Below are 15,989 nucleotides of genomic sequence, written 5' to 3'. Positions count from 1 at the left end.
ATTTAGTGCCACGTTGCCCTCCGGATGGAGAAAAACGTTAAGCACCTGGCTGACAAAATCGCAGTGTCAGCGAGCGGCTAATTGCACAGCCAGCATCGCGGAGGCGACGCACATATTATTATTATTAGCTGGGTGACGGGAACCTGATGAGAGCACTTTGGAAGATGCCGCCTCCCCTCCGCCGACCCATAAACATGTCACACAAGGCGGGCAGGTGTGTGTATGTGTGTTTAGGAACCGCAGTCAGGTATTTGGCCCGGAATAAGAATCAGGTCCAGACTAAGATGGATTTGGGTCCTATCCGAGAGCAAAATACGTCGAGACCAATTAAGAGCAAAGTGAGTCAAGACTCAGAGTCAAAATACAGGGTGAGACCTAGCATAAGTTGTTTGGAGTGTTGAAAATCAAATTCAGGCAAGACCGAGGTCTGTTGAGACCGAATCCAGGCGAGGACTAACAAGTCTTGAGATCAAACCTCAAGGCGAGACTCATATCAAGATAAGTCGAGACCAGGTCTCGTCTAAACTGAAGCAGGATGAGATTGAGTCAAAATGCGAAGACTCGCGCGAGTCAAGACCAACACCACAGCAGATGGCGCCGTCCCTAAGGATTTAAACTCAAGTCGAAAACCAAGTTGGTCCAAGTCAAGGCTAAGATCAAAGCAAGGAGGGTTGAGGCCTAAATCTCCAAGCTGGAACCATCCAAGACCAAGAAGCAAGCGGGGAGTACAATCAAGTCAAATATTCCCCAAACATCAAATCATTGTCTCCTTTTTAAAGTCCCCCCTCTGACTGGTTCCTTTTGTTCCCCTCGGTTGTCATTTGTGCTCATTCATGCACTTAGCTCCTACTTATACGCCCATGTTCTTCTCCCTGACCCCCCCAGACGCTCCAGATGGGGATCCAGCATTTCTCGGGCCTGTTTGTGCTGCTGTGCATGGGGGTGGGTGGCGCCTTGCTGACCTTGGCGGGCGAGCATACCTTCTACCACCTGGTCATCCCTCGCCTCCGCCGCAGACACACGCTGCAGTACTGGCTCCACACCAGTCAGGTGAATACACTCAAACACGGTTTGTTTACTATCTTTGTGGGGATAGATCTATTTCCTAGCCCTTTACCGCAACCTTAACCATTAGAAGTCTTTGCGGAACCCTAACCCTTACCCTGACACCAACCGAAATGCAATTAAAACTCTAAAACCGAGTCTCGGTCCTCAAAAAGAGGTCTGGACTTGCCGCGCCCACCTAAATGGTCCGACAAGGGCAAGAGTTCAACAAAGACCTTGAACCTGAGTCTCACCATGTAGATCAAACAAAAATTCCACTTGAGGAAGACGGCAACCTCTGCAGTCATTTTTTTAAGGTAACATGCGCCCTCTGCTGTCATAAATCTGTCAGCGCAGCTAGTTTTCTTCTATTGAAATAAGTAGCATTACAAAAAAATCTCAGTCATTTCCCTAAAAGCTTTCAATTGCCTAAATATACGATAAAATTATGACATAGCACTGCCATTGTCTTGATGAAGCTCCTCAACTAATTTTAACATAGTCTTTTGGCACCGTGATAGCAAAAGCAATTCTTCTCATCAGACTGGGCAGTATGAACTATAACATAATTTTAATGATGTCATTTTAATGATGTAATAACACTTATTTTAGACTTTTTTTTAAAATCATGATTTACTATCGCTTCTAAAGTGCTGTAATAACACTCTCACTATCATGATGGGGGAAAAAGTATGATTTACAAGACTTGGGAGTATGGAAATGATTGATGTTTAAGTTATTTATTATCTACAACCCTCAGGCACATTTATTATACACAAAAGCTGCAATAATGCAGTGCTTCTCAATTATATTTTCCAAAGTCCCCCCCCAGGAAAAAGAAAACCTTCGGATCTGCCTCCCACTCACTGCACCTACAAGAAATAAGAGAATTATCTATAAAAATTGTATTAGCATACATAAAACGATCCTTTTTTGATATGAACCAAAGAAAACAGCAATATAAATCAACAACTGCTAACTATTTTTTTACAGTGATTATACAGGTTTCAGGTCAGTCTAAAATTGAAAAAAAAAGTGCATCAAAGTGCCTGGAAAAAAAAAGTAATGCCATTTCTAATTTTAGTTAAAGTCTTCCATGCCCCCCCCAGTTTAATTTTTAATTAAATCAGATGGCGACATCATACATGATCTTCTCCGTTTTAATAATATTTCAGTGTGAATTCGGACCTCGGTTCAGTCCGCTCGCTTCTTTTATTGAAAATAATGACGTCACAACCTCAGCTAACATCAAATTTTTAAGTTTCCTTTTATAGGACGTACCCATACTTTTTTTCTTCCAATTTGGGGAAAAAAGCGCGTCTTATATCTCGGGAATTGCGGACCGATACCAGTTGATCCATGGACCAGAACATGGCCGCGGACCGCTTGTTGGGGACCCCACTTTGGTGAAGTCCTACAAGGAAATTCAAAATACAAAATGTTTGTTTTCATTGCTGCGTAATGGCGACATTCCACTTCTAAACATTTTGCCGGCGCTCTTATGTCCGCTCCAGTTATATCGTGGACGATGACCTAATATGGCGCTCCTTTATTTACTTAAGTCCAAGCTTTCAATGCGGCCCTTTCTGGCATTTATTGACAAAGTGATCCACGCTGATGGCGCGCGACACAAACAAAAAGAAGCTCGTAATGAGAAGCTAGCTTTGAGTTATCATTAGAAATTCAGCAGCGACGAGAACATCAAGGCTTTTTTTTTTTTTCCTGCTTTCGTAGTCCCGCCCCCTCAAAAAAGGGCAACCCCTCAGGGCAGCCTGCAGCATCCATCCCATAATCATCTCCAGCGCGCAAGATGGGGGGAAAGGTTTGAAAAGATACGTCACAGCTTCGCGCCTTCAAGCTGGAATTATCGCGGCGGGTAATTTGATTAAAATGTAAAGCGGGCTTTATGAGCCGTCACGTTTGAGGCTACGTGACGGGAATAACGGCGCGCCGCCATTCAGAAATTCAACTCGGAGCCGATGAAGTGATCAGCGGCCTTTTGTTTGCCGTCTCTCCAAATTTCTATTCCGATGCTAATTTAGCGAAAGTTTTGTCACTGATATTATACTGTCCATTTTTTGTCATTGTGTTAATTGAAGATTTAGATGTAAATAATATGCGTAAAATATATAGTTTGGATAGGATTGAATACTTTTACTGGTTTCGCCCACAAAAGAAAATCTCAGGCACAGGAAGTCGGCCATTTTGGTTTGAAAAGGTTATTTTTAGACAAGACCAACATGTCCTTGAAATTCTAACTATTACCACATTTTAAGCACGTATGCTCGCCAAATGAATGCGGAAAAGATTTTGAGATTTCGGTCATTGTGTATGGGCGTAGCACAGCAGTCGCGATGAATCAATGAATCAGTCGTCTCCTCAAGGTCAGACGAGCTTTAATACCGTGTTTTCGTGTTGTTTTTGTCATTTCCCAGAAGATTCACCGAGCTCTCCACACGGCGTATGAGGACGAAGGCAAAGAGTTGACGGGTCTAGAACAAAAGTAAGATAAATGGCTTTGTGAGGAAAATTATATATATATATATATAACATTTTATTTAATATAAAAATAAAATAAATTAAGTGTAAAAAAAGTATAATTATTTCTTGAAATCATGGCTTTTATTTTGATGTGCCGTCCCAAGATTTGAATAGCACCCCCTCTGGTCTGGAGGTGCCACTACAAATGACGGAGCATGCCCCCCCCCCAAAGAAAAATCTGAATATGCAAGGCCATTGTAATTCGGGTGCGTCTAACACGGATTCCTCCGGTCGCCCCTCAGCACCTCCTCTTGCATCTCGGAGAACTGCAGCCTGCACAGGAAGCAACACCAGCAGCCTCCCCCGCCGTCCCCCCCCAAATCCCTCCCGGCTTCCGGCTCGGCGGCGGACAGCGGCAGCTCCTCGTCGCCGTCCCACGAGCCCAAGGAGAAACGGGTGCACTTCGACCTGGACACGCTCCACAGCTACCGGCTGCGCACCCACACCGCCTCGGTGCGGGGGCGCCCCGGCATGGTGGGTCGGCCCGGGCTGGGCCTCGGCGGATTGGGGCTCCCCGGATTGGGGAATTTGAGCCTCCAGGCCAACGGGGGTCCCGTCTCCGCTCTGGCGTCCTCGGGTTTGGTGCTCTCGCCTTTGGGGGGGCGGGGCGGCCAGACCGGCCTGTGGGAGGGGGAGCTCCAGGAACTCCAGGAAAAGATCGAGATCTTCCGGAACCAGCTGAGGGAGGCCCTGGCAAGGAGGGCGGAGATCCAGACCAGCCTGGAGAGGGAGCGCAGCGGGGCGGCGCGACGGGACACCAGTCTGGACCGGCTGCGGGTCCAGACCATCAGCACGGACAAGAGCAGCGCCGCTCAGCTCGACAGAAGCGGACAGACGCTCAACAACCGGGCCGTTCCCGGGAACCTGTCCCTCGGGAGGGGCGGGGCCCCGAACGCCATCGACGGCCTGGACCGAGGGCGAGCCCCGCAGCTTCGCGCGGTTCCGCCCCCGACGGAGGAGCGGGCCGGCGGCCAGTCTCGCGCCGCTTCCTCCGCCAGTTTGGACCGAAGTCGGCCGGGCCAGAGCGGCGCCGCCCACTCGGCTCGGAACACTCTGAGCCTGGACCGGCAGAAGGCCGGCCTGTCGCGCGTCCTCGGCACTTTGGAGCGGACCGGAGCCGGCCGGTCGGACGCAGGGGGCGGGATTTGATTGGCGGTGGCCTCTCCCGGGGAACGAATGAGAGCGTAGCTGCGGGAAGACGGGAAGAATTCGTTGTTACAGAAAAGTGCGGAATCATTTCTACATTTTAGTGAAAATTATTATGATAATACACCCCCATTTTTATTGGCTTTGAGAAGCACAGCAGCTAGGGCACATTTCAAGCTAATGTGGCTAGCAAAGAAATGCTAAGGCTATTTGGATGTGATTAGAAAATGAAGACTTCTTGTCATTGTTTTGCAGTCCTCTAGATGGCGCTCTTGCTTAGTTAAAACTTAAAGGCGAATGCAAAGGAAACATATCAAACTGCATCTAACTCAGGAGTGCCATCTAGAGGAGCAAAAAAGTTCTTTGTAAAGCTATTTAGTGACTACTATTGAACATTTGCATTTTATTTTGCCCAACTTAATTTATGACCTGTTAGGTTTTTTTTTTAGTTCAACTTCTAACAATTCAACGGTGCAATCTTATTTTTCTTCCCGAAATTCGAATTTTTGGAATCATTTTCATATAAAAGGGTTAACAAATATTTTATTTTGCACTAAATTGGTGTTCATCATCCATCTTTTTCTTTTCGCAAATTAGAATATAGTAGAATAAATCAAGTGCCCACAGTCCAACTTTTTTAATTTCCTGCTGGTTATTATTTTAACTTATTAATTTAGCCTATATTTGTTTTTTTTCCTCCTACTCATTCTGGCCGATATTTTTTTTTAATACATTTAAAATGATTTTAAATCCTCAATATAATTGTTTCCGGTTGTCAAATAAATTTAAATGGGCTCAAAAACAATGCCCTTATAAAAATCCCATAAAATAATGATAAAAATGTATAATTACTGTTTATCATGTTGAACCTTTAACCATGTAAATAAGCTAGAAATTTTGGACTAAATTCACAAATTATAAAATTAATTACAGTGGTGGATATTTTTATATATTTATTCATTAAATATGCCCGCATTTATTTCCTCTCAGAGAACATTGAATTTTGACACTAGTGAGCAATTCTATGTCCGGCCACTTGAGGGCGCGCTTTCCCCTCTTCCCGCAGCTATGGCCGTCTTGCAAACGTAACCGAAGAGATTTGTGAAGCAATCTATTTTTCATGTGTAGAAAAAAAAAAAAAAAAGAATGAGACGTTGAAGGCCTTGTGGATTCCTTCCAGCACTTTCGTCCATTTTCCAGCCAATCATGTGCAATACCACTGCAGTACCACTACTACCGTGTTTGGATCACTCGAAGGATTTTAAACGTTGGGAAAAAAAAAAACAAAACAAAAGAGTGAAGCTCGTAAATGACAAAGATGAGAACATATTTTTCGTTCAACAAGAGAAACGCCCTACTCAAATGTTGACGCAAAATCCTTTTCATTCATCCAGTTATAAAGAAATTGTAACCGCATTTATGGAGATTTTATGATATGGATCATTCCATGTTTTGAAATAAACATTTATACACATACCAAACGTGCATGATGTCACTTTTAAGCCTTGTATTAGCGACATCTATGCGATGCTAAATTATGTCCCCATGATGCGGCGTGCCATGTATATTAAGTGTGTATTTTTTTTTTTTCTAAAAAAGACAAATTTTTGCAGATTCATGTCATTGTGACACAGGGACCACAAATCTGGTAACAAACAAAATGAAAAAGATAGTCAATGAGGTGTTTTAAGTGTGTGTTCTGGTATTCGTGACTATGTGGGGACCAAAGTTACTTCACACAGTCATCATGGAGACGGAAAGTGGCGTGGGGGTCATAAATCAAGTGACCAATATCATGAGTGAAGAATATAAATATGTCTCTGTCTGTCAGACTATCTGTGTTGTGAGATATTCATCACTTGGTGAGTAAATGTTGATATATTTTAACGTCATATCATTGGGGCCAATTGTGGTGTGGGGACCATAAATCATGGGGTCCGTAATATGGGTGCAGGGGGTGATTTTGACAATCTATTCGAATGTCTATGTTGTCAGGTGTTCATCACTTGGTGAGTACTTTTTTTTTTATCTTCTTGTTACATCATTGGGGCCCTATTATGATTTGGGGACCATAAATCATGGGGTCCATAATATGGGTGCAGGGGGTGATTTTGACAATCTATTCGAATGTCTATGTTGTCAGGTGTTCATCACTTGGTGAGTACTTTTTTTTTTTTTAATCTTCATGTTACATCATTGGGGCCCTATTATGATTTGGGGACCATAAATCATGGGGTCCGTAATATGAGCGCAGGGGTGAATTTGATGTCAATCTATTAGATTTTCTTTGTTGTCAGGTGTTCATCGCTGGGTGAGTACTTTTTTTTTTTATCTTCATGTTACATCATTGGGGCCCTATTATGATGTGGGGGCTATAAATCATGGGGTCAGTAATTCGGATGCAGGGTTGAATTTGATGTCAATCTGTTAGACCTTCTGTGTTGTCAGGTGTTCATCGCTGGGTGAGTACTTTTTTTAAACTTTGTTACATCACTGGGGACCCATTGTGTCGTGGGGGGCCATAAATCACGGGGCTCCAAATATGAGCGCAGAAGCTAATTTGAAGCCTCTATCTGTTTTTCTCGGGTAGTCATCGATACATTTTATATTTTTCACGTCGCATCATTTGGACATATTGTTGGAGTGGGGACCATAAATCATAGGGTCTGTAATATGGTTCCAGGGGTCAATTTGATGTGAATTTATTGGACTATGTTTGTTGTCAGGTGTTCATCATTTGGTGAGTATTTTTTTTTTGTTTTTACTTCATGTTACATCTTTGGGGACATGTTGTGTTGGGGGGCCATAAATCAAGAAACTCCAAATACGAGTGCAGAAGCAAATTTGAAGTGTCTTTTGGACTATTTGTTTTTTGTCGGCTGAGTACATTTTCTACAGCACATTGGCATCATTGAGACCTTTTGATTGAGATCTATTAGATTGTGAAAATTGTAAAAGTTGAAGAATGGTCACACAAAACGATGTTGTGGATGAAAGTTTGAGCTCGCAGTTCAAGGTATGTATTTTTAAGGTTTGTTTTTGGAAACAAACAAATTCTGAAGGGTATCAGGAGGTTGTAATGGCAGCTTTTCGCCATAGGGTGTCGCCCAAGTACCCTGCATTTTCTTACCTAGAGAAAGACTGCATGCGTGTGATTTAGTGCCCCAAGTGGAGATTATTATTCGCTGATCAGTCATAACCCCGCGTCCCTGCTGTTCCGTGCTTGTCGTCATCCGCAATCAGTTGCAAGTGTTCGAGGTGGCTTCATAAAAGAGGGAATCGATATCAAAACAATCTGTCATAACGCAGCTCATAAACAGACGAGTGATTCTTACGCTAACCGTGAAATGTTCGGGTGATGCTAGGAAATCACAGTGTTTACGTGACTAAGACAAGTGCGGTTGAAATTTGTTTATATGACTCATTGGAGCTACCCTATTTAGTCCTAGTGTCCTCAGTGAAGGACATCCTGTGATCCAGTCTATGTATTTGTGTCCAATGTAGTTCAAATTTGTTTTTGATTCATTGGAGTTACCCTGTTTAGTCCTAGTGTCCTCAGTGAAGGACATCCTGTGATCCAGTCTGTTTATTTGTGTCCAATGTAGTTCAAATTTGTTTTTGATTCATTGGAGCTACCCTATTTAGTCCTGGTGTCCTCAGTGAAGGACATCCTGTGATCCAGCCTATTCATTTGTGTCCAATGTAGTTCAAATTTGTTTTTGATTCATTGGAGTTACCCTGTTTAGTCCTAGTGTCCTCAGTGAAGGACATCCTGTGATCCAGTCTGTTTATTTGTGTCCAATGTAGTTCAAATTTGTTTTTGATTCATTGGAGCTACCCTATTTAGTCCTGGTGTCCTCAGTGAAGGACATCCTGTGATCCAGCCTATTCATTTGTGTCCAATGTAGTTCAAATTTGTTTTTGATTCATTGGAGTTACCCTGTTTAGTCCTAGTGTCCTCAGTGAAGGACATCCTGTGATCCAGTCTGTTTATTTGTGTCCAATGTAGTTCAAATTTGTTTTTGACTCATTGGAGCTACCCTACTTTGTCCTACTGTCCTCAGTAAAGGACATTTTGTAACCAGCCTTTTAATTTGTCTTCACTGCAGTTGAAATGTGTTGTTTTTTTCCATTGGAGCTCCCCTGTTTAGTCCTAGTGTCCTCAGTAAAGGACATTCTGTATCCAGTCTTTTAATTTGTCTCCACTTTAGTTGAAATTTGTCTTTGATTCATTGGCGCTTCCCTATTCAGTCCTGGTGTCCTCAGCAGTGGACACCCTGGCATCCAGCCTATTAAATTTGCGACTATTGTAATTGGCATTTGTTTTTTTCATTAATTGGAGCGTCCCTATTTGGTCCTGGTGTCCTCAGTAAAGGACATCCTGTGATCCAGTCAATTAATTTGTGTCCAATGTAGTTCAAATTTGTTTTTGACTCATTGGAGCTACCCTACTTTGTCCTAGCGTCCTCAGTAATGGACATCCTGGCCTTTCGGGTGGAGTTTTGGGTTGTATGCGACTATCTTTGCTGTTTTGCTGAGACAAAGTGGACACAAATGAATAGGATGGTTCTCAGGAGGGTTTCTCCATTTTTTTTTTTTTTTGAGTTACTTGCTAATAACATGAACGCTTCGGCAGGGTTACTGGATCACATGTGAGCCGCAGCGGCGGATAATTTTAATCAAAATTATGAATCCCCCGGCGAAGCCAAAAAGCCATCCCCGACCACGCATCCACATCCGCAAGGAAGCAAAGCAATTACTCTTCCAATGGGCTCAGCGGAAAAGAAATCTGACAACGAGGTACGCCATCTTTTTTTTTCAATTCACTTTTGATTGACATCTGGGTGCACGTGCACCTCTCTAATGCGCTTTGTCTGCTCGGTAAACAGGAGTGATGAGTTTATTAGCTCTGACCAGCTGTGACCAAGCATGGCCGCTTATTTGATGTGGTGTGTGTAATTTTCCAGGGAGGGGGCTGGGGGGGTTACCCAGGGACACCCCCACCCTCCTCCCATTCCCAGAGAAACTCCCTGGCAACCACACACAGTATAAATGTGGCGGCGCCCTTATTCATAGTGGGGGTGCTTTTTGAGTGGGGGGGGGGGGGGGTGTTGAAGCACTTGGGAATGTGCGTATATTAGCATCCCGTCTGGAAGTGTGTGTGTGTGTGGGAATGTGTCACACACACTCCAGTTGTAACACTAATGCACAGGGGAGCGACCATGTGGATGTTTTAGAAGCATTTTTTTTTATTAATATTTATAAAGACTGGGTGGTAGTTTGGGTTTATATTTTATAGCAGCTACACAATTGTAAAATGTTCAAATTGATTTTTTGGCTTTCATTCCCTTGGGATGTTTTCACAAATCTTTATTGTTACTGGACAATTGGACAATACCCAAAAGCTGCCTAGCAACGAGTGATGTAAGTATACCGATGTCGCCATTTTCAGGAGTAAAAAGCGTATTATTTTTAGCGTTTGATAAATTTGTTATTTACATGTGCAACCAATAGCATCCAAACATGTTTTGCCAATTGCCATCGGTTGAAAATGACGTTACTGGGCTCAGGTAGCAACCAATCACATCCCGGCATGCAGATGACAGCGGACTAACAAACCGTGATTGGTCCTTGCCGTAGCTGTGATGCGTTTTTATGGTATTAATTGTACATGAAAATGAACTGTTATCAAATGAGTTAAAGTAAGTAATTGACAAAAATGTGTACAGTCAGAGAAAAAGAAAAAAAAACACAATTTTGCCATTAGCCAGATACTTCTGCCTAGCAACAAGTGATGTCACCATTCTCTTTTTCCCTCTTTACTTTCCTCTCTCACTCTTTTCATCTCTTCCTCCCTCTCTTGCCCCGCCTCTCTTTCAGTCCTCCTCTGTGTGTCCCCCCTTCCACTCTCTCTTTTTCTCTCACCCTTTGCTTTCTCTCATCCCCTCTCTTTCTCCCTCCTCTCGCCTCCTCCTCTCTCGGTCTCTCTTTCCCTGACTCTACTCTCCCCTCTCTTTTCTCACGTTACTTCCCTCTCTCACACTCTCCTTTTCTCTTACCCCCTCTCTCTGTCACTTTCTATCTCCCCCTTTGCCCCCTTCTCTCTCTCTCTCTCCCCTGCTCTACTCCCCCCTCTTTTCCCTCTCTCACATTCTCCTTTTCTCTTGCCCTCTCTCTCTGTCTTTTTCTATCTCCCCCTTTCCCCTTTCTTTCTCTCTCTCTCTCCCTCTCTCTCTCGCCTGCTCTACTCCCCCCTCTTTTCCCTCTCTCACATTCTCCTTTTCTCTTGCCCTCTCTCTCTGTCTTTTTCTATCTCCCCCTTTTCCCCTTTCTTTCTCTCTCTCTCTTGCTCTCTCTCTCCCCTGCTCTACTCACCCCTCTTTTCCCTCTCTCACATTCGCCTTTTCTCTTGCCCTCTCTCTTTGTCCTTTTCTATCTCCCCCTTTCCCCTTTCAATCTCTCTCTCTCGCTCTCTCACCTGCTCTACTCCCCCCTCTTTTCCCTCTCTCACATTCTCCTTTTCTCTTGCCCTCTCTCTGTCATTTTCTATCTCCCCCTTTTCCCCTTTCTCTCACTCTCTCTCTCTCCCCTGCTCTACTCCCCCCTCTTTTCCCTCTCTCACATTCTCCCTCTCTCTTTTACCCCCTCTCTCTGTCTCTTTCGTTCTATCTCCCCCTTTGCCCCTCCTCTCTCGTTCCCTCTCTGCCCCGCCCCCCTCTCTCTTACTCTACTCTCCTCTCTCTGTTCCCTCTTTATTTCGCTATCTCACTCTCTCTTTCTCACTTTCCCTCCCTCTCTCCCCCCTCTCTCCCCCTCCCGCTCTAATAGAAATGAGCAATTAAATTAATTGATATACTGCTCTGTATTAAACGTCAAACTTGACCAACAATGAAAAACCACGCCGGGCTATGCATCCCGATGACTCTCGCAGGAAGTGCCCCCACGTGTTCCCCGGCGGCGCACGTGGCCACGCCCTTCAGGTGTGGACAAAGGCGCCCGCAAACACACGCGCGCCGTTGCCCGGAGCCGCTCTTCCTCCTCCTCTTCCTCTCTGTCCCACGCTTGTGCACGCGCACGCCTCCCTCCGTCTATCCCCCCTTTTGTCTCATGGAAGAAGAAGAAGAAGAAGTGTGGAGCAGACTGTCTCCTCCCCCCACCATCAGCGCACCACTCTCTCCTCCCCCTTGCACCCCCCACATCTCGTGCCTGCCTTTGTGACTGCGTACCCGAATAAAACTGACACCGGGGCGCTCGCCTGGAAAAAAGCGAAGCTAAAATTCCCTGCTTGGGATTTTTTATTTGCCCCCCCCCCCCTCATCTTGTGATTTGGGATTCTCGGGAATATCAGGAATACCGCTGGAGGATAATCAGAGAAAGAGGGGAGGATCCGGACACCCTCTCCCCATCCAGCAACGTCGGAAGCACGTGAAGATTCCACTCCACAATCGGAGCACATTGTGAGGGACTTTCGGGCCGTCGGCATCCTTTGACGCCATCCTCGCATCCCGGACGTCATTCATCCCGATCGGGCGCCCGCCTCTAGTGGGATTTGGCTTTTTTTGTAGCCGGTATGGATCTGGATTAAAGGGACGGACGGGCAGACAGCCGGCAAGCTGGAGCAGCACGCCAGATCGCGGCGGGGGGGAAGGGGGCGACGGGACTCGGTGAATTCACGGAGCCCCCGGGATCGAGGTGAGCGTCTGAGCATGTGTGCGCATTTGCATCATTGATGATCTCATTGGCAACTTGCGCGACGCCTTCGATGAGCCTCGTATCATTGTCGATTACTCACTATGCCTTTTTAGCACATATGTAATATTTTGACCATTTTCGGGTCATTTTCTTCCACATCATTCTTAGCACACTCCGGGTCTTGTGATGACTAAGTGGTTGTGCCATTTTGAACTTTGACACGTTGTCGCCGTCTGGGTGAAATTTCAGCTCCTGGTGTATTGTTTCATTGCTTTGATTTAAATATCAAAGGATTGGAAAAAATACTGCAGAACTCTCCAGGTTATGTGGCGGGTCAAAATGACTCTTTGGAAGTTACGATATTTCTGCTGGTCTCATCTAGTATGTTAAAAAACACAAATGATTTCATTATAAACGTACATGATGCCTTTCATTAGTTATCCTTCAATGGACGCAAATGGACACAAAAGTGGACATAAATGAATAAAGTAAAATGGGTCTCGGGAAGATTTATAAAATTATTTTTTAAAAAATCGAAAAGACGTGAAAATCGCTTTTCAGGGTAGTTTATGTTACTGGACAAACACTTTCAGAAAATATACGGTGGTACCTCTACTTACGAATGTCTCGTCACGAAAAATTCAGGTTACGAAACGCGTCTTCGGAAAAATATCGTCTCTTGTTACAAAGTAAAGTTCGGTACACGAGAGGCGAAAATATTGACACGGTACACCAGCCCTCGCTCAAACGAGACTCAAAACCCATGTTAGCATCTGGCGTTAGCAAGAAAGCTAGACAACAAAACACACAGGAAGTACTTTGTTTGACCCTAAGCTAAACTTATATGCTCAAAAGTATCCCCAAATAAATCTTATTGCTCCTGTGGACTTGTAAATGATTCCTAGATTACCGGAAATGTAAAATAAAAATGTACAAATAATACGACCTAAACAAAGTTCTTTGCAGGCATCACCAATACACTAGTGCCACCTCAAGGCAAGTGTTTTTGGGGGGTTTGGAACGAATTAGGTTATTTACATGTAGAAAGCGCCTCTACTTACGAAAAAAATCACATTATGAAAAGACTTCTGTAGCGAATGTTCTGAGCTCCTGTTTCCATGCCGGTGTGGTACTGTGATGCAGCTCGGCGGACTTTTTTTTTTTTTTTTTTTTGCATGCTGTTCCTCCAGTGACATTCTATAAAAGAATCCCGCCTCCATTCACGCTGGTGGTCTTTGGTCCAGTCTGGCGTAGTGGACAAACTGTGATTCTGTCCCCCACACGCAAGCACGCAAGGTTGAAATCTTGTAGGAAGCGCGCACGTCCCACCGACATTTTGGTGTCACGTTCCTGCAAAGAGCCTCAGAGAAAACAAATGCTGTTTTTTGGAGATAAACAAGACGCACAGCTCAGAGAGGCACATTTTGTGTGTGTGAGCGTGTGTGTGTTTTTGCTGTGTGGTGGGGACCGACTCGGGTTTTAGGGTCTTTATGGGGACGTCTTGTACTTGTGAGGGCTCTTTTGGTGGAGCCCACATGTTTGGACCTCTTTTTGAGGGTCAAGACTTGCTTTTAGTATACATAAGTGTGAAATGGAGATTAGGGTTAGTGATTTTTTATGTTTGTGTTCGGGGCTAGAAAATGCATCGTCAATACAACGTCCCCTCTGTGACGGAAGAACTTCATGCCTGTGTTTTTGTGCCATTGATTTTTGCTTCCGGGTTTTAAGTTTTTTTGGTGGAGCCCACATGTTCAGGCCTGTTTTTCAGGATCAAGGCTTGCTTTTAGAGTATAGGTGTGAAAAATTGATTTTGGTTGAGATTAGGGTCAGGCAATATTTACAGGGGCTAGAAAATGCATTGCCAATACAAAGTCCCCATTAGGACAGAAAAAGTGTATGTGTATGTTTGTGTTCCTGTATGGCTCTACTTGTGGGAACCGATTGGAGTTTTCTATTGACATCAAGTCAGGACATTCAGGCTGGTCCTCACTTGTTATTTTGGAGGGTCATGACTTGCTTGTTTGAATTGGTGAGAATAAGATTAGGCACTAAATTCCGATGGTTAGGGCTCAGAAATGCATTTTGTCGATGGATGTCCTCGCAATTACAGTCGTACAAACGTGTGTGTGTGTGTGGTGTGATTTAAAGGGGGCCGGGTTGAAGTATATGTGAGTGGAGCGGGTCACTGAGATGAGGAGGACTGGGGAGGGGGGCTCGGCTCCTACTAAGCAGCTTTTCCGCCACACTGGAGACCATCCATCCATGCCGCCGTCCTTTTCTCGCTGATATGTTGCTTAGTGGATGGAGGGAAGGAAGGATGGACATTTGCAGTTTTTTTTTTAATAAAGTACCATGAAGGAAATAATTATTTGGTGTAGGGCAGTGCTTCTGAAATAGTGGGCACGAGATGATAACGGGGAGGGGGGGGGGGGGGGCGGATGACCCCGGGGAAAAGGCTTAGTTTTATAAATAAATAGTAGTTTTAATAAATTAATAATAGTTTTATAAATATAGTTTTATAAATAAAGTATAAATGCAGTTAAATACGAATTTTCAACTTTTTTTTTCTAGGCGTTTATTATTTTTTTTCAATTTTAGACTAAGCTGTAACCCATATAAACGCTGTAAAAAATAACCAACAGTCGGTGAAAATGTCATTGCGGTAAAGTAAAAATTGTCTTTTTTTTTCAGGCACTTTGATGCCTTTGGTGTATTTATCTAATAAACGCTGCAAAAAATATTTAAGAGTTGTTGAAAGTTGATTTATATTGCTTTCTTCTTTTGTTAATGTTAAAAATAAATACAGGTTTAGGTCCACTTATAATCTAATTTATAGTCATATTTCTAATGTGCAGTGAAATTGCAATTTTTTTCAAGCACTTTGATGCACTTTTTTTTTTTTTGCTTTCGACGAAGTTGTGACCTGTATACACGCTGTAAAAAATAGAGTTGTTGAAAGTTGATTATATTGCTTCTTTCTTTTGGTAGTATTAAGCAGGGTACTCAATTTTTTTTACAGTCAGTGCGTGGAGTGCAGGGGGTGCGAAAAATGTTCTCTTTCCTGGTGGGGGCGGGGCTTGGCAATATATAATTAAGAAGCACTGGTATATGGTGTCAGAGGGAAGCAGACATTTTTTTTGGTAATGCCAGAACAGTGTATTCATGTAGTAATTAGGAAAGGGGTAAATGTAAGACAATAAAGTGAAAAGCGAAGCGTCTCGTTTACTGAAGCCGCACCATTCACCATGCGGCAACCACGCCTTCTTCATGACTTTTTAAAAATTCGACCACTTAGCCATAACTTAAGGAACAACTAACCGTGTCCTCTGCAGCTTGCGAGTGGTCCCACCCCAAGATGGCGTCCCCCAAAAACCGAACCAAGAAGAAACCCCCCAAAGACAGCATGACGCTTCTGCCGTGTTTTTACTTTGTGGAGGTACGTCCACGAGCTGTAAAAAGTTTTTACCCGCCGGCATTTCTGAAAATGTTCTGCCTTTCCCTGCGCGGCGCAGCTCCCCATCGTGCTGTCGTCTTTGGTGTCGCTCTACTTCCTGGAGCTGACCGAC

General features: G+C 44.1%; 2 protein-coding genes across 2 annotated transcripts in view; both read left to right on the top strand.

The window, feature by feature from the left end:
• grin3ba (glutamate receptor, ionotropic, N-methyl-D-aspartate 3Ba) overlaps positions 1-6,293 on the top strand; it is a 103,231-nt gene extending 96,938 nt beyond the window's left edge. The window contains exons 10-12 of the mRNA XM_088434078.1: positions 886-1,050; positions 3,480-3,547; positions 3,828-6,293. Of these exons, the coding sequence (XP_088290204.1) occupies positions 886-1,050; positions 3,480-3,547; positions 3,828-4,734 (1,140 nt within the window). The 3' untranslated portion in view covers positions 4,735-6,293. The remainder of the gene's footprint in view (positions 1-885; positions 1,051-3,479; positions 3,548-3,827) is intronic.
• A 5,649-nt stretch (positions 6,294-11,942) lies between these two features.
• The window catches only part of plppr3a (phospholipid phosphatase related 3a), a 15,117-nt gene continuing 11,070 nt past the window's right edge, over positions 11,943-15,989 (top strand). Inside the window, exons 1-3 of the mRNA XM_088433678.1 lie at positions 11,943-12,423; positions 15,756-15,859; positions 15,936-15,989. The exon at positions 15,936-15,989 is cut by the window's right edge and continues 132 nt beyond it. Coding sequence (XP_088289804.1) covers positions 15,779-15,859; positions 15,936-15,989 — 135 coding nt within the window. The 5' untranslated portion in view covers positions 11,943-12,423; positions 15,756-15,778. The remainder of the gene's footprint in view (positions 12,424-15,755; positions 15,860-15,935) is intronic.

This window comes from Hippichthys cyanospilos, chromosome 14 (assembly GCF_059441005.1).
Source record: "Hippichthys cyanospilos isolate Australia breed blue-spotted pipefish chromosome 14, RoL_Hcya_1.0, whole genome shotgun sequence".
Taxonomy (NCBI): Eukaryota; Metazoa; Chordata; class Actinopteri; order Syngnathiformes; family Syngnathidae; genus Hippichthys; species Hippichthys cyanospilos.
This window is presented reverse-complemented; position numbering and strand designations above follow the sequence as displayed.